Source organism: Folsomia candida, unplaced genomic scaffold (assembly GCF_002217175.1).
Source record: "Folsomia candida strain VU population unplaced genomic scaffold, ASM221717v1 Fcan01_Sc001, whole genome shotgun sequence".
NCBI lineage: Eukaryota > Metazoa > Arthropoda > Collembola > Entomobryomorpha > Isotomidae > Folsomia > Folsomia candida.
Window position 1 is genome coordinate 9,816,833 of NW_019091193.1, and position 21,630 is coordinate 9,838,462.

The 21,630-nt window shown below is 36.5% G+C and overlaps 1 protein-coding gene across 4 annotated transcripts in view; it reads left to right on the plus strand.

Moving 5' to 3' along the window:
- The first annotated feature begins 659 nt into the window (after window positions 1–659).
- LOC110842055 (potassium voltage-gated channel subfamily KQT member 1) overlaps window positions 660–21,630 on the plus strand; it is a 32,323-nt gene continuing 11,352 nt past the window's right edge. Inside the window, exons 1-14 of one of the 4 annotated variants that reach the window (XM_035855934.1) lie at window positions 660–1,037; window positions 1,776–2,393; window positions 5,083–5,193; window positions 6,029–6,217; window positions 13,514–13,587; window positions 13,758–13,901; window positions 14,887–14,916; window positions 14,984–15,111; window positions 15,246–15,288; window positions 15,372–15,457; window positions 15,530–15,547; window positions 19,435–19,461; window positions 19,550–19,608; window positions 19,683–19,707. In XM_035855934.1, the coding sequence (XP_035711827.1) occupies window positions 2,371–2,393; window positions 5,083–5,193; window positions 6,029–6,217; window positions 13,514–13,587; window positions 13,758–13,901; window positions 14,887–14,916; window positions 14,984–15,111; window positions 15,246–15,288; window positions 15,372–15,457; window positions 15,530–15,547; window positions 19,435–19,461; window positions 19,550–19,608; window positions 19,683–19,707 (957 nt within the window). In that variant the 5' untranslated portion in view covers window positions 660–1,037; window positions 1,776–2,370. The remainder of the gene's footprint in view (window positions 1,038–1,775; window positions 2,394–5,082; window positions 5,194–6,028; window positions 6,218–13,513; window positions 13,588–13,757; window positions 13,902–14,886; window positions 14,917–14,983; window positions 15,112–15,245; window positions 15,289–15,371; window positions 15,458–15,529; window positions 15,548–19,434; window positions 19,462–19,549; window positions 19,609–19,682; window positions 19,708–21,630) is intronic. The other 3 variants (XM_035855920.1, XM_035855925.1, XM_035855930.1) reach the window with 3 other exon arrangements.

The following is a 21,630-nucleotide window of genomic DNA, read 5'->3' on the forward strand; positions in this document are numbered from 1 at the left end:
AGTATTCGGTCGGAGTAGCTTAAGCATATTGGGTTGTTTATAATTTCTAGTCAACTTTTCCCGACTCAAACATGAAACTTTATACTTGTCGTTTTTCTTTAAGGTAAACCCTCACAACTGAATACATAACGAATTCCGAATTTTTATAATCCAGTTGGATATTGTATTTTGCACGAATAAGTTCTAATTACTACCCCGGATATTCTAAACTCTACCTCCATTTATAAAAATAAAGGTGTCAACTCGTAACAAGATTGTGTATATAAATAATAGAGATAAGGAATAAATACATGCGCACTAATAAAGCATAAAAATTATTGTAAGGCGCCCCACCATGCTCTGCGAATATCTAATTGGCGTTAAATTTTATGTTCACAACCCATACACACCGTTCTCCTGGTATATTTCCGCCTTGTATCATGTTCCATACCTTTCCTTGGTCTACTATACCGCCGTAAAGGTTTCGGTGCAATAAGTAAGTTGTATTACGCATCAAGTATGCAGTTAATAATGAAAAACAGGCATCCATCGTTAAATCATGTACCAGAAAGACATCAACAAACGTTGTGGCAAGAAGTAACGCAAGCGCTGGCTGCCATGTATTCAGAATAGAATAGCACCCAAGTTGCCCCTCTGCTGCGAACTCCTGCCTTTCGCCGAGCTCTTGTTTCATTGGAATGGATTGGAATTGGCGAAATGCATTGGAGCGTTTCTCCAAGAAGACTACCCGGCATTTCATGGGAGAAACTTCAGTTCATAGTACAGACGTGCCTCGAGTGGACGGAAGCATGAGGAAAAAGTGAACAGTTACATCATACAAGCGCAAAGCACTAGCACATTCCATGTTATATTGCAAAATCGGCCCATATTAATTTGCTAATTCCATCCCGCTATTTGTAACTCTAACTTACTTTGACTTTGTATGTGTTTTTTTGGGAACAAAGTATCAAATAAATTGTTACGTGAGTAGATAACAGTGAGATATGTGGAAATCATTAAAGCAGAAATGAAGTGAGCAATGAGAAGATTGGTGTTTGGTAAGTTAATTGGTAATGCAAACCAGGTTATGTCGAGAATGTTCGTTGTCAGTCTTTGTACAGATCTCCCCTCAGCGAATCTCTCATTTCAAATGATCAAAGAGGTGTCAGTGGATGCATGATTATTGCTTTCCACTCATTTCAGTATGTGAAATGTAACTTCAAAATCTGTAACAAGCACCCCGATCCAGTACATGTAGTAAAACTTTTGTAGCTACCCTATACTTAAATTATATTCCGTCAAATATTTAGGTAAGTAGTTAACCTTTGGCACATTTCTTACTATTCACAAGTACGATAATAGATTCCATTTCATTTCCCAAGCGATTTGATTTTCCATAAAAAATGTACTTATTGTTAGATGAGTGAATAAAGGTTAAATTATTTAGTCCCCAGATTCCCCCACACAAAATATTTCAAGAAATTGAATTGTTTTTGCTATAACGGAAAGGATAATTAATGTCAATGTGTGAAATTAGTTTATTCCAGGAAACGATTTGTGATAACACCTAATTGCGTAAAAAAGAAAAGTGCTCTGGATTCATAAAAATTGCACGTTATTATTTAATTGTATAAAAGTTTTACCATCGTGCGAGAGTATGCTGTTCCATATTTTTGTGCTTCGTGGGGCACGATAGGAAAAGTGTGTCGCCACCAGATACGACGGATAGTGCACATTTTATTCGACATAAAGTGCAGCATATGATCTCGCGTAATACTGCCTTTTCATATTTTCAGTCAGATATGGTCACCATCAGGCTCGTTTTACGGCTTGGTTTCCTTCCTCACCGATTTCTACAATACATAAACATACTGAATTTGGGCCCGCAAAGGACACGTCATGAGATGAAATCTGATCCTACGTATGACAGAGACGCGTAAAAATGAGACTGCCCAAAAGTGAGGATATTTCTCCTGGCCGGGGCCTGGGACAACAGTTCATTTGACCTGGAAAATTGTGCTCAAGAAAGAAAACGGAAACGGAGAGTGAGTGCTTTGGTTGGAAAGTGGAGTCAAAAGTTTGTGGTGTCGTAAAGCTGACGGTAAATCTCGGCTTGACAAAATCCAGTCTCAACCCCAATCCATCCATCCACCTTTCCCAGCTTGATCCTTCTGAAAGTGTGGAGACAAATTCATTTCCAGTTTTTAACAAATCTCTCATCTCTCCGACCTCTTTGGAAAATGACTGCAAGACTTTGTGACTGCTCCAAATTTTAGAAAGACAAGACAGGCTGTGCAGGAGAAAGCAAATTACATTGATTGGGTGTTTTATCCCACAAAATCTGTACCAAAAGTCACGGCGTGTTTGTTAAGTGCAAGATTCGCTTCCAAGATGACTGACAATGACCCAGAATGGTGAGAAAAATATATAAAAATCTGCTCCAAAATATTGCCTCATTTTCTGTCAAATATATGTGTCAGACGATCATCTTTGGCATCATGTTCCACCACATTTCAATCTGTGTTGACTCATTCATGATCCGTCCTTCCCTAAAAAATCTATTAATAATTTCCTCCCATTCCTAGTGAACGTACATGAGCACGTACATTAGAGATTTCATGTTTTGGCGTGACAGGATTTGTTTTATTTAGGTATGTTTTCCAAGAAGGTATCATGTTACATTCGCAAATGTTTAGTCTCTTGTTAATAACCGCATCCATCAATGACATTCTTGGCTAAATGCATTCTCCTTATTTATAATGTAATGCGATCCTCTAGGGTCATAACGTGTTGGTTCGAGTAACACTAAACTTTATTTCTTGCACAAGGAGTTTGACGTGAAGCTTAAAAGACAATATCATGGATCGCCATTATTATAGTTAAATATATAATAATGGTTTGAAATCTAAGCGACTTGAAATACACAACAACAGACAATTTATTGGTCAATAAAACACACACATTTTATCGTCTGCTTTGACTGCGTCCTCCTCAACCTACTTTCAACGTTAGATTTCAAAATCAGTGACAACAAGCGATAATCTGGTCTGCAAGTCCTTAGCAGACTGCCGAAAAAATAAGTGACCAGATTCAGGCAAATCTACAACCCCGTCGGTATCACAGCACGCCCTTCAAATCACGGCATTTTTGTAGAGCTTTCGCTGTCAGGTTATCTTCATATTTTTTCTGAAAGAACAATTCAGTTGCAGGCTCCTTGAAAACCCGTTGTTGCTTGCTGGCCATTTTCTTAAGACAAGAGGGATCATGGAACAAAGAATTGATAATCATACTCACAAATGGTACATACAAGTTTCATTCTCAAGGGAATCCATGCTCTGGGAATAAGTTTCATTTGTTAATTCAGTGCTTGTGTGGCCTATTCTATTCTTGCGTCCGTTTTACTCTAAACAAGCTACACACGCTTGTTTAGTTTACCTAACCCATCCGACAGTCTTCATTTTACAACTCTTCATGCAATGTCTTAACTAAAGGTGAACCCAGAGTGAAAAGTTACACTTGCCGTGCAATACGGGAATACATTTCCCAACCTAGATTCGCTTTGTTGGTTTACAAATCCCCAATTGAAATCAAAGATTAATGAGATTTAAAGACGGGCGAGAGCTTGGGATTTTGTTTTCCTTGAGTCACGGAAAATGCTGCCGGCAAATACATTCTAGGCAGACTCTCAAGAACTGGATGCTCCTAAATTACAATTCAAGGATATATTTCAATGAGAAGTGCATACTTAATATTGCAGTCTTGTACCAGTCTGGATATGGTTGTATAAAATGTCAAACTAAATAATGTTATCTCTAGTATGAATTAGTAAAGAAGACATAACATTAAAATCGCAATTATCACAATACATTCATTGAATTTACATGATAAATACACGAAGAATTAGATAAGACTATTCATTTATTTATTTATTGTCAAAATGTAAAAAGTCAACATGTAATTTAGGAAGTTTTAATCGTAACAATTTAAAACACCTGCCAATCATCACTGCAAGTTCACACAACTTTATCAAAATACCCAATATGCTGCTACTGTATTTGGATGTGTACATTTTTCTATTAATAATTTACGTACAAACCTCTACCTCAACGCTAATTGAGGCCGAACCAGTGTGTCATATCATAATTGCATTTCGTCAGATTATCCAACTCAAGAGAGTGAATAGGGTTATCGTGCCCCGGCCTAAAAGTTGTATAAGCCTTCTTATCGTTGGGTAAAGCGAAGAAAGCTTTCTCCAAACTGATTTTGCTTGGGCATATTTTACAGTGCACCTTGTCATATTCTTTGTACATATGTAGGTATATAATTATTAGCACAATTTTGGTGTGACCAAATTTCTCCTGTTCCAGTGACCTGTACGTAATAATCCTCTAAACAATCCACTTGAATGTGCAACTTTACTATTTATTTCATTGCAGCAAAACTCTCGGGTCTTGTAGGTCATGCAATAATTAGTTCTGCTGTAGCGAAAAAGTCGTAAAAGCCAATGTTGTACGTTAATGCCGTACTTAAGCATAACTTACCATTTTGACTTGAAGCAAAACACAGATACTGTGGAACCGCTTTTTATTGTGGAGTGAACAAACACTCGCAGTGAAAGCGGAGAGAGCAAGGGTAAAGTCCCTGCCATTTGCGATCAGGGAAACGGGCAGATTCCGATGGACGATGCATGATATGGAATAAGAACAACATCCCAAAACCTTTTTGCTTTATTACTACTTTGCAAAAATGTGACCGGCAGGGCAGTAAATCAAACGAGATCATGCTGTTTGCCTTACTACCGAGGAAGGTGGTGATTTACCTATAGCATTTTACCACATAAAACAACGTGCAACTCGACTGTTACACATCGGAGCCATCACAAGAGCAGAGATTTGGAGCTAACCAAAGTAAAGCTTTAGATCCTGGAGCGAATAGAAATTTATTCTCCTCAACAGGAAGATGAAAAGCATTGGTTTTTATTATCCGTCTTAGGTTAAGTACTTTGCTGCTCGTGCCCGTGTGTGGCTCTCCTTGTCAGAAATAGATTGTTTTGCAATTCAATAAACTCATGTGAGTTTCTCTTTTTGTTTCTCGTTGAGCCAGCCCTCCGGAGAAGGAACATTCGTCCGTTGGTGTCACAATTCGAGAGGACCCGAATTTTCGCTCCTTGACCCAACAAAGGAAAAGTCTCCTTGGAAGGCCTCTAGGATTCAGGTTGGACACATTTGTTTTTTTAGCTTACTCGTTACTAATAATCTCCTCGTTGAGGAACGTTTAACTATTTTATCTTCTTTCTTCGCCGATTTTCAATTAAACCACCACACTTGATTTCAAATTAGATACTCACTTTTATTCGTCCACCACCACTCACGCTTATCACACACGCTTATCACACATACTCACATGCCAGCTCAAATAGTGGGACGTGTAAACTATTAGGTTTACAATCCTTCAATAGATTCGTCAACAGTTGTTCTACATATCTATTGCCATGCAAAAAAAAACTGCAACTGTACTCACAAACACATCGAATTTTTAGCTCACTATCAGTAGAAGGTCCATCTTCAACTTTGGAAATTCGAAGACTTTCACCACGTCAAAATTCTATCAATAATTTAGCCCAATCTTTAACCACGCTTGTATATATCTACATTTTAGAAGATTTTCTCAACTAGAAAATTAAAATCCAGAAGCACTTAACGATTACATTTTTTTACGATTACATAAACTATCGTCCATAAACATAGGGCAAATTATTAATTATGCAATCTCGTAGAAACTTGATACATGCAGATAACTGATCAGTAGTAGCACTAATTCAATTCTAAACTAGCTTGGTCTAAGTAAGCTGAAAGCACGACACGTTAGCACTTTTTCTATCCTTCTTATGCTACAATGAGGCCTGTGATAAGATTTAAAATGTAAATTTCATTCCAAACTGTAAATTCCGTGCCGCTCGTGAAATCATACACATGGAACATTGGCTACAAACAATTCCAAATGCGATCACATAAACTGCGACTACAACAACAATACACGAATAAATCAGCGATGGCGTTAGTCCCTCTCGTCGAAAGGACTTCTCAGGATTGAATGGTGGAACCCTAGATTATAGTCCGTCTATGTGTTTGGGCAGGAGTAGCAGAAAAGACACCAGATACAGAAAGCTGCAGTGCAAATTATACAATTTCCTGGAGAGGCCTAGAGGTCCAAAGGCTGTGCTCTACCACATACTCATGTAAGTACTTTCACATTTTCCAATAATCTTGAAGAAAAAATGTGTGTTTCATGTGCGCGTTGTATAATTTATATATAAATATTCTTTCGAACTGTGGTTTATTGATTCTTTGGAACCTAAACCTATAATATTGATAGAGCCCGAGCCAGGGTTTGATTATACTTCTTTTTGATCATATCAAGTGTGCAAAAAAATTAACTCGACCCGTTAAGTTAGTTTTTCGTTGCTCGGGTAAAAAGTAGTAAAAACATATAAAGAACCAGCTATGCAACCCATTTGAACCATCCACTTATTATTATTTTGAACTGAAATACCTGATCCTCAAAAATAGTAATATCAATTTGGCTATTTCACAACCTGAAAACTATTCCATCTATCCGTAAGTAGTTCATCATTCTCATGTGAAAGAGGCCGCATTTAGTTCACAAGTTAGGAAAGGATACTGTAATCCCTTATTTTTTCCTTTCATGTAGCTTTCCCGTTACTTTTGAGATTGAAGGCTACTTAAATTAAGCAAGAACACGTCACTTAAACGATCTGACTTTTCACCAAATTTTTTCAACTGCGAATGTCCGTGAGTTGGCGGAACATGGTCCATTAAATATGAATGAAACCTCGGATGTTTTAAATCTGTACAGACCGAAGGGAAATCTCAGAAATGAGTTTCTCAAGATGTCCATGCATTAAAATGAAAGAATGCTGTCATCATCAGCCAGCAACTCCAGCACATGCACGAGTCTCAGAAAGAGTTGAGTTGTGAGAGAGTGGAGAACTGTACTTTCAATATATTACGAATCACTGTGCTTATGTATGTACCCATTTATACGTATGCATGTTCCTCCAGAATGCGAATTTCCTTTCGCTTTTCCACAAATTCCGTCATTCTTATGCTAATTTTACAAATAGCACCAAAAATCTTTGTTTGTAATTTTTCCGACTTCAATCAAATGTTTTTCATTTTCTTTTCAAATGAAGCACGGCGTATAATTTAAATTCCATTATTCTAACCCACGCAAGCAACATTGACCCAGTTTGAAGGCCACAGTAAGACCAGGGAGGAAAGCTGAATTGAAACGTAATTTATATTCAAGAAAGATGAAATGGAAGTTGGAAAAACACATCTCTAAAATCTGATTTCTTATTCTGAAATGTAATGGAATTACAGAGGAGTCAATTTGGTTAGAGAACTATTGTTTGCAATTGCACACAGAGCTGTGGTTTTTTAGGCCAAAGATTTATAAAAGAGTCGAATATATATGAAGTTACTTCAAATTTACGAAAATTATTTTACGTAATTTCTAATAAGACATTGAAACCTGTAATAAATTTTAGAAAGCGTAACAGTCTGAAAAACAAAGAGACCACGTGTTATTATTCCAAGTTATGTAAGTATGCATATCAGTTGAATCACGGTAGATTCTGACTAAATCTGAATGTTCAAAATCTAGGAAAAAGTGAGCATTTTAAGAAAGTAATCCAACACTGTCTAATACGAACTAGGCAATTGCAGCAAGAGCGAAAACTCGATATACGTACGTAATCGCATCATCTGCTCTGCACACAAACAAAAAGCAGAAATAGGTGGTCGAAACGAAAGCAAAATTACAAAGGCACATGTGTGCAAAATGACAACGAAACAGACTACTTCGTACCTGAAATGTAAACATAATGAGATTACGAATACTTGTACCAAATGGCTGATGGAGGATCATTTTGGCTTTGGCTAAAAATATTTCGCTGCTTTTACGTCAATAACTTACACAAGTTAAAGTAATAGACACAAACACTAAGCTATTGAACAGCCGTCTTGGCAGTGCAATTCTATACTATAGCGTTTTTTAGCTCGTAAATTGTAAAACAGCAGCCTGACAAGTCATACTCGTGCAAGCTCGTACATATTTATATCCGCTTAGACAATGACGATGTCGATGCATTAAAATTTGTAGTGCTCAGGTTAAAGCAATCGTCGTCAGCTTGGGCGTCATAAAATTTCCAGAAGCTACAGTGACGAACTCCGATGATGAGAATGTACCAATACTCCCATCCAAAATCATGCCCAAATTAACGAGGTTCATTTCTACGAAGCTTCTTCTAGACTGAATCATTTTTCATTTTTATAAATATTTCAAAAACGAAGGGTTATACAAGGTTCACTACACAAGGCAAATGTCGTCTAATTAACTCTGGTAATGACGTCGACATCAAACTTCATTAAGGATTTTGAACTCGGTTTAATGCAAAAAGGATAAGTATGTCAATAGTTCATACTTTTGGTAATTTACTTACCATAACAAAGCCGATATACATACATACATATATTTGGCACTATGCATGGCAGTTTTTATAGCTCAGATAAACATAATCATGCCAGACGACCAAATTATATTCCGACATGAGATGAGTTGACATGCACATGAGAATTGCAATTATTCTGCGAATAATGGCAAATCGCCTGCTGACTAAATATACATTTTACTTCGTTTATGTAGCTACTGTTTGAAAAAAGCCTTGTATTTTAATGTCCTGGTTATGCGCAAATTTGTCAATACTAAATATAGTGAACTGGAATATTTAGCTCATCAAAGTGAAAGTTCTAACTAATATGTCAAAGTGCAGTCTGCTTGCTCTGTGATTCTGATATATTTAGTTTTATAAGGATGATTGAAATAAAGAAAATCTAGGATGCACATTTTTCTGGTTAATTCGTGAACTGAACTCAATTAGCTACATTTGGTTGATACCAACCAAAATTTTAGGGAAATTGATTACATGAAATTTCACTGAAGTAAAGTAATTTAGCGAATTGTTTGCTCATTAGGTTTGGAGATATTATCATCCATCCATCATGTCAACATTTGCTAGGCGCTCTCTGTGATTACGAATATCTGAGTGATTAATTAAGAAGAAAGAATCGCTGTCCTGAGAAGGAATGTAAAAGATTTTACCTTGAAAGGTAAATTGTTTCATCGTCTACTGGCAGATGAAAGCAAGGCATAAATCCAACCTCGCTTTCCTTTCTCTTTATAGCTTCAATTAAAACGGCGGACCTTGAGTAGCAGGAGCCACCGTCTGTTCCGAATGGAAGAAATTCGTGCATTTAAGCATTCCTTCGAAAGAAAGTGTACGTATCTGCTGTCCGTCCATTCGTCCATTATTCCGTATTCTAAGGATAAGTAAAAGCCACCAAGCAGGGCAACATGCAACACGGCAGGAGAAAGCATACTATTACTTTCCTGTAGCTGAGAGGAAAATCCTGGAATATTTTTTACCCTTCTTGCGGTGCTTCTATCTTTAACTCTGGTTCATATTAATGACGCTGCAGTGACGCGATACAAGATGAATCTATTGCGGAGGACACATAAATATGTCTTTCAGTACAACAAGACGAATTGACTTAACTATTTAGCAGACGAGTCAATCCTCAGATTATTAGGAGGAATTTAATTAAAGCTGCCTCCACTTGGCATCAGCTTAGTTGTGCGGATTGGGGAACAGCCCTTTTGTTTTCTCCAAGTGAAGGAGTATACGGACAAGATTTGGCTCTGAGCCTTTGGGTGTCAAGAGTTGGCCGAGTGTGATAATACAATATGGCATTTCCAGTGGTATTTCTTTCAAGAGGAATGTGTGAAGTCGAGATGTGGAGTTAATGCGAAAGTACAAAAGTCATGACAAAAGATCTGTCCGGCCGGATGTGTGTTGATCAGTATAGTAAATGCATGCCTTCAGCGTATACGTATTTATGTATGAACATTGTTTCTTACGCTAACCGTCATTTTCTCACGTAATACCTCACTTTCATACAAGACTGGCCTAATAACAGGACGCAGATCTAATTATTATCAGAGACATGTGACGAGGAAACCTTTCTTGAGCAAAAAGTGAAAGTCGCACAGTGGTCGCGTCTGTGGTGGTTGCGTAGACGCCCAATGTTCGCCCGTCAGTGAACTAAATACGTCACAACAAAAAGTTTTGTGCTGTGTGTAACGATAGTCTGGAACGAATCACGAGTTTGGTAACAACGCCAGGCAGTCTTTTCTCTTAAAAGGTTGAGACACTGAAAGGATCAACGCAAGTATTTCAGTCTCATTCAGTCGGGTGGTCACCCAGATTAGTAGCGATGCATTGGATGGATCATTCAACATCCATTATTTGAAAATCCACATTCAACATTCCGTGACTAGTCGAGTCGAGTCCAAGAGAAGCAATAAATAAATATCCCCACGCCAATTTCAGAATAGAGCTGGCTGGTTGAGTGCAAATAGCGAGTCAGGAGCAGATATAGACAGGGAGAGAATCTTCTTTTAGTTCTCCTTCCATTCAGCAGTTTTTAACGTAGTAAAGTGCGTAGATATTCTCATGTACAAAATAAGGTCACTACTTTTCTTAAGTATGTAAAAAAACATCGGAAACGCAATGAATTGTACATACATAAACATAGGAAATCATCAGATGTAGTACTAACAGTGAATATTAAATGTAAATAAAGATGATAATTTCACTGTCATTTTACCTGTACTTTAGGGAATGCGTTTGTTGATACCAGTCTTACTTGCATTTAAAAATACAGATTTTCACTTTATCTATCTAAATATCTACCCATGTTTCCATCAACAGAATTTCAGGATACATATACTATACTGATATACTATATATATTGTTTGTTTACTACTGTGCACAATTGTTAACACGATGTCAATGAAAGGCATATTTGTTTAATACCAGGGTTTATGAAAGTGATAAATGAATGGATATATATAAATAGTTAATTTTACAAGACTGGCAAAGTAATATATTTATTGGTGAACCCAGTAACGTATAACAGGCCAGACAGTCTGACGACATTAAATTTAGTACTTGGCATTAATAGTTACTGTACAAGTCTATCTTACTTGCCCACAATTAGTTCATTTTGATACTTAACGACCAATATTGCGAATGCATAAATATTGATTCCCTAGTTAACATATGTTTTATTGTAATTAGCAAGCGAATTTAATACCGAGGTGAACAGTATATTTCGCGTGAACCGAGGTGAACAGTATATTTCGCGTGGTTCTAAATTGCTGAATATTATGTGTCGTGCAACATGTTCACAAAATAAAACTGCATGAAAAGCGTCATAAGAAGTATGACAAACACGGAAATCGTCCGTAGTTGAGGCTGACACAGGCCTGACAGGCCAGACGACGAATGGTGCGAGTGCCGAATACAGTGCAGTGCTTATGACAAAAGTCATTTATTATAGTAAAATGCTAGTGAAAGTGGTTGTCTGCTAAAGCTAGCAAAGTTTTCGCCCTAAACACCATAAACAGCGTTAGCTAAAAACTTGTATGAAAATGTCCATTTATTTTAACAATCAATAATATTGATTGGTCCGTGTTAACCAAGTAAACGGACCACCAGTTTGAGCACAATGCAACCATTAGCATCATAGTACATCTTTTATCATGTTATTGCTAATCCCCTCATTGATCCATTTGCATTGCTCCCAGTGGAATAAATGCTGAGAAATGTCGTTATGAGAGTATCATTACTAGTGAGGATGCACAGATTTATGGGAAACCGATTTAAAGTATTATGCAATAAGAAAGTGCATTTGGTTTTGTAACTCCGTGTTTCTTGTGTTTTTACAAGGATGCATAATGACTAAATATGAATGTTCTTGAAATCATTAAATATTGATACTTCCCCATGCACGCTAATTATCACACGGGCGTCGGTGTCGACAGAAAGGAGAGCGTGGAGAAAGCAATTATTCCAGTTCCAAGTGCTGCTGTTAACCTGCTCCATCCATCTGCAAATTTTCCTACAAATACATATATACTTTCCAAATCTGCAATACAAATATTTGAGGTTGAAATGCAGATGCATATATTTATGTACTTACTTTATGTTTTGCTGCCTTGCCTCAGCGAGAGCTTTCTATCTATCCTACCCAAATAATTTGATGTTGAAGTATAGTTTGGAGTTAGTTGGCTTAAGTTTTATAGCTTGCGATTAATTTCATTATTCTGTTAGAGTGCATTGTTACATAGTATTTGATGACAATTTACGATGCAAGTAATTAAACTCCCTAGAATGATACCGTTTAAGACGACAAACAATTTTTGGCAAAAGAAAAAAGAAGTTAGACAAAGTTGTGTATTTCAGGGTGCCAGAATACTACTAGAAAGGTACAGAGCACTTGGAAATATTTGTACTAACAATGTGCAAGGTTGTAGACAATTTTCCAAGCAACACATGCATTTTATTGGCCTCCTGGACAATCGCGCCAGGATGCAAGGCGTCGTTGACTCTAAATATAACACCGGAAAGGTCCATCTAACAATATTTAGTCTAGACGGGATTAATGACGTTACAAATGAACATTTTAATCCGCCAGATTGTTTAACTATCGAGTAACTTTTGATTGTAAAATGTTTGATAAAACATGACGACAAATACGCGACGATAGGGTTAAAGAAATCTGCTCGACTTTCTCCACTTTGACGGTTGAGTAATATTATTAGTACTGCTATATATTTTACAAAATATAAAGGAATATATTCTAGAATATTTTTGACCATTGGCATTACTATCAAGATTTCACAACGATAGAATATCAAGGACATTGAAAAACCTAGATACTAAATAAGTTTTAAAATTCTCACAAATTCTATTGGTTCACTATTTCCCCTATAAAACGATTCTAATTCCTTATAGAACGATTTGGTTAGACAATTACTTGAAATTCTGCATGGCCCCTCTAAAACTCTTTTCTATCCACTCCAAGTACATAGTTTACCATGCATCTGGATAAATAGTAATTTTTGCTGTACGTGGCTACAATCCCAAATCCCCAGGAAAGATTAATGCTTCAGTGCGCTTATAATGCAGTTGTTTTCTCAATCTTGGGTCTAAGGAAGATGATAACAGGGAAGTAAACTGGGTACAAGTAATCGACACGGAAATGTGAATGCCGTTAGAATATAAATTAAGTAAACGGACTTATTACACAATGGTCTGATTTATAATGATCTGAAATTCCTGATTACGACTGCGAATTACAGCAGATTTAGCAAATAGTAACCAGTGGTCTACTCACAATTCTTCAGCTTTTCGAGTTTGGAATACAAATTCAATGTAACTAAGCTTTCGACCAGTTAGGTGTGGCCTTCAAAAAACGATCTAAAAAAATACATGATACCTATGATTTGGGTATGTACGATGTATGAAATTGGACTTTTGTATACGTACATACTTGTAATTACGACAGATACATATAAGTAAATTGTATAACTTTCTTTTCTTAAACAGATTTTGTCTAGTTTTCGGCTGTTTTGCGCTGAGCGTATTTTCAACCATCGAGATGTATGAGAAGGATGCAACCGGTAAGTAAAACGTACATTTATACATAGACTAAAATCCTTTGTCAAGAACAACCATTCAGCACAACTTCCAATCTTTTTTCGCATTTTCATTTTGTTGGAACTTGCATAATTCTGTTTAACAACAGTTGAATTACCAACGTTAATTCTGATTATCTGTATTTTTTCAATAGTGGCCTTATTTTATATGGAGATTGTTGTTGTGACCTGCTTTACGACGGAATTCGCCCTTCGATTGTGGGCTGCTGGGTGTCGATCTCGATATATCGGAGCCATGGGTCGACTTCTGTTCCTACGACGTCCGTTTTGTATCATTGGTAATTTTTCCATTTGCATTACTGGTTTTCTTCTCATTTCTATTCAACAAGACACACCTTCCGTCATTTTATCCCGTTTTCACTCAAGGTTTTCACTTTCTCCAACCACTTTTCATAGAGCATCATGATGCACTCAAAGTGTACATCAAAATATCTGGCTCCTGTCTGCCCATGCTGACATGGGGTCTCATGTTTTTCGTCAACTCTGGACTAAAACATGGAAACCATTTCCTTTCTTTTACACAGGAGAAAACAACCCATCAATGTGCTCATAGGATTGAATTTCGTCAATGACGCACACGAACTTTCAAATAAATAATACAATATCCGTGGATTACATAATGCATACATACATATGTGTTATATTAGAGTATGGCTGACAGCAGTGTTTGACAGACACCGACTTCCAATCTAGAGATGGCTTAGAAAATATTGTGAAAACGAATAATCAATAACCACAAAAAATGGTCAATCACAACATAAATATAGAAAAAATAGTAAAAATGCATTCTTCACATTGTTTTCTCATATGAAGTAAAAATTTGACAAACATTTCCAATCTCATATGATATTGACATTCATAAAACAAAACACTATTACATAAGATACAATTTCTGATCTCAATTTTCAAATCCACGGATTTATATAACACAGTAGTAGTCTTACGTATTACAATTAAGTATAATCTATTTTTTAAATATCTCATTGCTGTAAAGAATACTGACTTTGAGTTTTTATCATGCGAGTAATTGTACGTTAAAATTTGTCCAAGACATCAATAATTAATTCGTTTACATACATGCATGATATGCATATTACAAATACACACATATTATCATAAGTATGTGTGTGCACATGTATAAAATTCATTAATGCATATGTAGGGCTTAAATGAGCATATGGCATCTTAAAGTTATGTGTAGGTAATTAATAGGATCTTTTCACTCAATTTCTCTGCTTTATCGATCTACATTTTTATTTTCAGATGTAATTACAATCGTAGCCTCCTTAATTGGTAATAATTATGAAATATATTAGTAATTAATATTATTGATTACTATTAGTACAATCATTCTTAATAGTAATTGCTGAGGGGTCGAGCGGAAAAGTATTCGCAGCCTCTGCACTCCGAAGTCTTCGATTTTTCCAAATCCTTCGGATGGTACGCGTTGATCGACGTGGTGGCACATGGAAATTACTCGGCTCCGTCGTAAGCCCCTGTTTTTGTTCTTTGTGAAATATGAGTACAAAATAAACCACTGAAGTTTTATAAACTTTCGTTCGCACGCAACTGATTCTAAATAAATTTTACGTTCATTTTATACCATTTATTTATTTTTTCAGGTTTGGGCTCATCGACAAGAACTCATTACTACGCTTTACATAGGTATTGCTTATTCAAAGCCATTTATTTCATGAACGCTTTCTTCCATTTTCAACGATTGAAATCGAATTATTCGTCATTCGTAGGTTTCCTCGGACTCATTCTTTCCTCATTCCTGGTGTTTTTAGCAGAGAAGGATCAACCCCATACGAAGTTTACTAACTATGCTGAGGCAAAAAAAACATGAAACAAAATGCGTTGGTTAATTTGATAATTATTTTTAACTGACATTTTTTAATTACAGGCGCTGTGGTGGGGTGTAGTTGAGTGACGTTTTTATCTCTTAATAATATACATACATACTGAGGGTGAAAAGTTCATTTTTTGACATTTTTGGCATAGATTATTTCCAAATTGTCGCACATTATTGTTTTATAGAAATAATCTATGATGGGTTATGCACTACCAAAAAATTAACTTTCCACCCAGAACTTTTTTCCATACCTTCACGTATGTACTTACATATATCCTCAAGCACTCACAATTCTTAAAAATTCCATTATGCGCTCCTGGATTCAAGTACATAATTAATGAGTAGCTCGAATGTTATTGGAGACCAAATGACCAACCCAATGTGGCCTAATAATTACGCTTATTATTTTCTCACTACAAACGGTCCGATACTTTTTTTTACCGTGCCACAGGATACTTTCAATGTTGCAAATATGGCGTCTATATAAGTACGTATTATTTAGCAATTAAGAAAGTAGGGCAATTGAACAGCAGAGTTGATACTTTGCATGGAATTGAGTAGGAGTTGCAAAGACCGGTGGGGAAAGATTGTTCGCATTATTTTCCCAAAGCAGCGTATTGTGCGGACGAGACTTTTGCCATTGTGTTTGGAAGAGGTCTCAACTTGTAGTTTTGTACTGAAGAATACATCAAGGATTCTGTTGTCTCTTCCTTTTGAAGGAAGTGTTTAAACAACACCAGAACTTTTTATTGTTCGAATTGGATTAGAAGGATCTTACTCTTTGTAGACGTAGCCTCCGAACATGACAGACTCGAATGCATGAAGTAGAAACTGCCACTCATGCTCTAATGCCCATAAGCTCTCTTTCTAACTCGATAAGTTGTACAAAGATATGGAAGTTTGCTTGCTATACCAAGAAATGTTTCCGAATATAGTGTTCAAGTAACTGCTTACTTACTTTTCTTTATTTGCACCAGTCGCATACACTCTTTCCAATTCAATGGCTTAGTTACATACAAAAGGACACTTGAATTTTACTTTCCTACCACCACAAGAATGCTCCCACTGGATGAGATGTTGGGTTGGATAGAGGAAAATAATTCCGTATATAGAAAACCTATTTATTGCGATAGTTCCCAATCGACAATTGCATATTTCGACTTCAAAACGCTTTCAGTCCAAAATAAAATTTCGCAAAGAGCTTTTTTGTGTTCATGTTTTATTTTAGCGCTAGTATGAAAAGGAACAAACGCAGTTGATTCGTATAGGTCTGGCTTGATCCTTATTAATAAAGCATAAATTGAATTGCTTCTGTGGTGTGCTTTTCATAAGAGGATGCCGATTCCCTCGAGCGAGTGGTGTAAGCAAACACCAACCAGAATTGAGATGACTGCACAAGCACAATGTACATGTGTATTTGTTTGTTGCTACTCTGCATTCTACGTCTTGGAAAGTATTCTTAATTCGATGCTTGTTGGTATTGACGAGGTTGGTCTTACTTTCTCCGGCACCTTGTTCCCCTTGTTGCATAAGCAAGACACAACAGTCAACTAGTGCAGTGTTGGTAAGTGTGTAATGTAATGCTGTTTTACGATCCCTTAATAAATGTAATTCAGTCAATGTGAAAGCAGTAAACCTAAGGTCGTCAATTATTTAGTTGACCATTTATTGCCAAACCCACACGTTGGAAATAAGCGAGTTTCTTCCTTGTTTTCTTCTCCAGCCGTACACAGACACGGCAACTTCCTCTGAACTAAGCTGCTTTCTAGACCAAGCGTTTCGGAGGGAAAAGATGTTAGAAAAATTGAAGAGTTCATTTATTTACAAGGATTTTCCAAAGTCCTGATTCTTCCAAGGAGGTCTTAATTATTTTGCTCTAGTTATTTCAGAGCCTGATTGTCATTTATGTTTCGCTTCCCAGTTCTTCTGTTGTTGCCATTATCCGTATTGCTCAAAGCAGGCGCTTTATTTCAGAAAAGAAAATACTTTCCGCTCCAATTATTAGTGTGATGCTTCTTTGATTTTGAAGTAGTTGGATGGTCCCATGACGCAAAGGCAAAAGAATACAACTGGCTTCACTTAATAACTGCGAGAAATAGATAGTTTGGCACCGCAGTGGTAATTATTCTTATCATCGTTTTCTGTTTACTAGAATGGCGTGGCATTTGGCAATATAACAATCCCTCCCTACTTACACAAAGTGTTCTTTTTGGTCAGATTTTTAAATCGCAAACGTGGTAAAAGTAAAGTCACGTTAAAGCAAAATGAGACCAGAAGGGAACACAGATTTAACGGTTCTGTACCACAAATATTAGCAATACACGTATTAGAGATTTATAATGAGCCACTGTATACAGACTCTAGGAATTCCTGTTGTACATGCATCATGCCATGATTCTCTATGCATGAGTGCTATTTTACAGCACATCCTTTACTTTCTTTGGAAAGGACGGCAATATTTTCTGAACCAAATTTTATCGCTTGAGTTTTATGCTTTCCTTCTCGTTTGCCATGTTGGATGGAATAAGGCAAGAGTTGGAAATTTTTGTGGAAACTTTCACCCGTGTCAGTTGCATGAAAAATATTCAGTTTATACAGCAGCTATTTTCCACACTAAAGAATTCAGATTGGCAGAAACAAGCTCCGAGGTTAATATTTCACTTTCTCCCACACCCATTCATCATTCTTCCGTCTACCATCTGCCAGAAATTAAGGAAGCGGCCGGCCACTAGAGCCAGCCAACTACATACGTTTTTCAGAAGCAGGTCTGTTAATGCCAAATAGCTAAACGGTCTTGTGAAACTCATAGTTCTTGTTTTTCAGAAATATGTCGATGGCATGGGCACGGGTGGATAAATTTTCATTCTTCGATTATTTTGTCTCAGTAGTACGAGACTGTTCCTTGTAGATTATACTAATTTTACATATATAAAGATACACATAGCTGAGAAAATTATTTTACGATACCCTCTTCCAACGTAATTAATCTAAATTATTCCAAAGTATATACAAATTTAAGAACAAAGAATTGCGAAACAAAGTTTTGGTTGATGCATCCATACGAAAGTAGTTTCTTAAATTTAGAAACGGAAGAAGCTTCTTCTTTAGAAATATGACTTTCTTTTCCTTTGACTTGCATATACCATCCGTATGCTTCTCAAACGGAATTGTTTTTAATTTGCATCCATCAAACGTTTTCCAATTTAGCTGTACTACTGGAGCATTTAAGGGGTTAAAAGTCACTTTGTTTCAAAGCATTCCTCACTATTCCAAAAATACGTGCATAAGTGTTTTATTAGCGTTTCATTCCGTTTCTCTAACGGAAACGAAGTTTAATAACAAAACTGCTCATAACTAGAAAGTTGCATTTGTCACAGAATTTGTTAATTTGACAATCAATTAAACTCTTAGTTGTTAGTAGAAAAAGTGGAAAATGCCATTTAATTGTGAGTGCATATGAGGATAAATAGAACAAACAGAGCGGTTACATTATCAGTCTCTGTTTGAAATTACTTATTGAGTCAAGAGATGCAGTATGGAACAAAAGTAATGACATCCTGTATCTTGTATTAATTCCGACACGGTATTTTTAAAAATCAGTGCTCTGGTCAAATAAATCGTACAGACACACGCAAGACTTTAAGCGGCTCAGGAAGAGTTACGCTATCAATTAAAAAATAAAACCATCAAGTAAAAAAAATTGTAAAGTTAGCTGATTATCATATCCTAATATCTCGAAGTATTTTTTTCAAAATTGGCCCGGCACCTCAAAACAAATGTTTCTGATTATCATCCTACAAAGTTTCAAATTATCAAATCTCAACAAATATACGAGATATAAGATGTGAATTGCATCATTACTTTTGTTCCTGATGCTTATTTATTACTGTAGACTATACTTACATATGTAAATATATGTATGTCTAAGCTAATTAAATGTGTTTTGATTTGATAAGACGACACTGACGACAGTAGGTTATGGGGTAAGTCTGAAGATAAGTATTTTCTAAATTTAAGTAATGATTCATGGATATGCATAATATTTCAATATGACACATGAATCATTTGCAGGACATTTTCCCCGAAACTTGGATCGGGAAACTGATTGCTTCTTTCTGTGCACTTATGGGGTAAGTTTGGCTTAGAAGGCGATTGTTGGACATGAAATTAAATTCCTAATTTCACTTATTTTTTTCCTAATTAGCATATCCTTCTTTGCTCTTCCAGCGGTAAGTGTCAACAACCATTTGCCCATTAGTTAATACTTACATACAACGGAAATTTTTACCTATTTAATTGTATCCATAATCTATTTATACTCGTCATTGATACAAAAGTTGTGTATGGTCCGACAAGTATTACGTCTTTGGTGACGATATTTCATCTTGGGTGATGTATGAAAGTTCATTCGTCAAAGCCCCAAACCATCGCAATTCGTGCTATTAGACGACTTGTTTGAGGCATGAGAATGAGTGGCTCCGGAGATATATTGCACAAAAGTTTGCAAAGTTTTTGGTAGAATGTATATGTAACCGTCACATCTTGAACTGGGTTGGATCATAAAGAAAGATGATGCGACCTCGTGCATAATTAATTCCCGGATATACGTATGTACATAACGCACTTCAGTGCCTGGCTCGACTTGATCTATGTATAACTATAAAATAATTCGGTAACATGTCTATTTCACTTTCCCATGTGCATCGTAAAATCTCATTGCCTCGAATTTCACTGCTGAATTTATCATGCGGTCATCTGCAACCCTTGCTATTAATCACTCCCGCTGTGCTTGGTTAGTCGGAACTGATTATAGTTGCAATCAAGGGATTTCCCCTAAAAATCAGTCAAGCCTACAATTCTCTGCTACATAGTGCCAATTGTTACTAATTATCAAAGTTTGGAGTTTCCTTGATTAAATGGTTGTTGTATTACTCAGTATTTTCTTCGATAAATGGCGTATTACACGTATATATATATATTCCACGTCTAATACGGTTTCTGGGTTTTTGATATGAATTACATTATACATATGTACGTTCTAACTTTTATTCCAACTTCTTTTATTCATCTACTCAATCATTACAGAAATCAGCTAATGAGAGGTCGGCCAGTAAACTTTCACTCTTCACCGTACGATTCTGCAAAACAGACTTTGCCCAAGGTTTTGATACTTGTTCAGCGGGGATAAGGAAAACCTTGATTAATGCAAAGTTCTCGTGCGAAAAGCATTGTAATTATTATTGGCCCAATGTAAATTGATTTGGGTTAATTGCATTTGTCATTTGAGAGCATAGGACCTCATCGTAAAGCTAAGCAATCCTAAGCCTCTTTTGTGCACATACATTGGTGAGTGAATGAGTGAAGGAATCGAACAAATAAGATTTTCAGACCACGAGCAAACTCGCACTTATTTTTATTTGATCTCTCGGACAGAGTCTCAGAGACTCGACTTCAATGGGTAGGCTTCGTCATATTGCATTATTGCGTACACTTGCGTGTCGTTGAGCGCAATAAAAATGGTCATAACCGCAGTTTGAAGGAATGGACACTACTTTGGCTGGCATTTAATCTTTCTTGTAGATTCCAACTTATCGGTGTATAGGTCATATTCCCGACTTTCACAAAGGGTCATAGCGAGACATTCTGAGCCATCAATGGGTTACGATAGTGTGATGTGATGATAGCATTTGTGTCTGACTACAGCAGGGTTGGAATAGAAAGTTTGCACGGGAGAAAGTCACGCATTATTAGGCCACACATAATGTTCCATGACTGAAGTTTACGAAGTGTTAATCTGACTCCTGCATCAGTGTTCCGTCCACAACTAATAAAATTAACATCGGCCAGATTACAGGCTTCGTTAGAAAATTTAGTATACTCTCCGTTTGCCGGGTACATATATACGTATATGTATACATATATAACCCAACTTGTTCCAAGAGTTTTTTGCCTTATTGACCAACTAATAAGATCTTTCTAAGTATGTAGATATTTTGACTACCTCAGATTGAATTGGATGATTGCATATCACGGTTCTAGGTTTGATTGTGAATCATGAATAGAAGAAAAATATTTTTACACTTGAAAGCAGCCTGCAACTTGGCCTACTTTATTCGGTTTTATGCAGTGCTCCAAACTTAGGATCCTTAATA